The 739-nt window shown below is 64.1% G+C and overlaps 1 protein-coding gene across 1 annotated transcript; it reads right to left on the bottom strand.

Moving 5' to 3' along the window:
- Positions 1 to 459: 459 nt before the first annotated feature.
- JCM10292_002930 (uncharacterized protein) lies at positions 460 to 739 on the bottom strand (the record flags this gene model as incomplete). Its single annotated transcript, XM_076653034.1, has 2 exons — positions 460 to 519; positions 594 to 739. Coding segments are annotated over 2 exons (206 nt in total), but the record flags the coding sequence as incomplete, so codon positions are not given.

Here is a 739-nt window from a genome sequence, read left to right as displayed (position 1 = left end):
GACGACGAGGCGGTGCTCGAAGCTGTCGACGACTCGTGCGCGGCAGACTCGCTCGCCGGTCGAGTGGCAGTCGATTTGGCTCGAGCAAACGTGCGCGAGGCTATTGAGCGGAGCATGGTGCGGATCTGAGCGAGGGAACGAATGGCGGGGGCGAAGAGAGCGGAAGATGCGCTCATCGCAAGGTCGCGAAATCTCGCGCCGGCATTCCTGCTTGTGACGCTTGCAGGTACAGCGGGAGACACACTAAGGGAGCACTCGGTCAAGAAGCGCATGCAGAATGGACAAAGGGTCATCGCCTGACCGGACTCCTCTCGACAGACAGGGACACGCTCGATGGTGATGGTCCCTCCCGTTGCGCTGCCAACCACGGCCGACAGCAGCCAGCCTACACTACAGAGCACCAACAAGTACCGAGCCGCGACGTCGCACTCTTTCCCGCGAGGGAGAGAGGCGCGACGCTTAGTTGGCGCGGCGGACGAGCGCGTTGATGTGCTGCTCGCGCTTGCCGGCTTCGCCGCCCTGTTACGCGGGACAAGTCGAGCAGGGTCAGTCGTGTCCGTGGAACAGCGAGGAGGAGGAAGAGGCGAGCGCACCTCGATCCACTGCGGCGCCTTGCGGGTGCGGAAGCCGCCGTTGGGGTTCGAGAGCTTGAAGGGCCAGAGGAAGCTGGTTGCGGGCAGCAGCGTCAGCACGTGCACAGTGACAGACACGATGGGCGCAGCCATGGAGGCGATAGAGG

The sequence above is a fragment of the Rhodotorula paludigena genome, assembly GCF_050403205.1.
Source record: "Rhodotorula paludigena JCM10292 DNA, Rt_paludigena_JCM10292v1_ctg162, whole genome shotgun sequence".
In the NCBI taxonomy this organism is placed as follows: domain Eukaryota; kingdom Fungi; phylum Basidiomycota; class Microbotryomycetes; order Sporidiobolales; family Sporidiobolaceae; genus Rhodotorula; species Rhodotorula paludigena.
The sequence above is the reverse complement of the archived record's forward strand: the minus strand, read 5'-3'. Positions and strand labels throughout refer to the sequence as shown.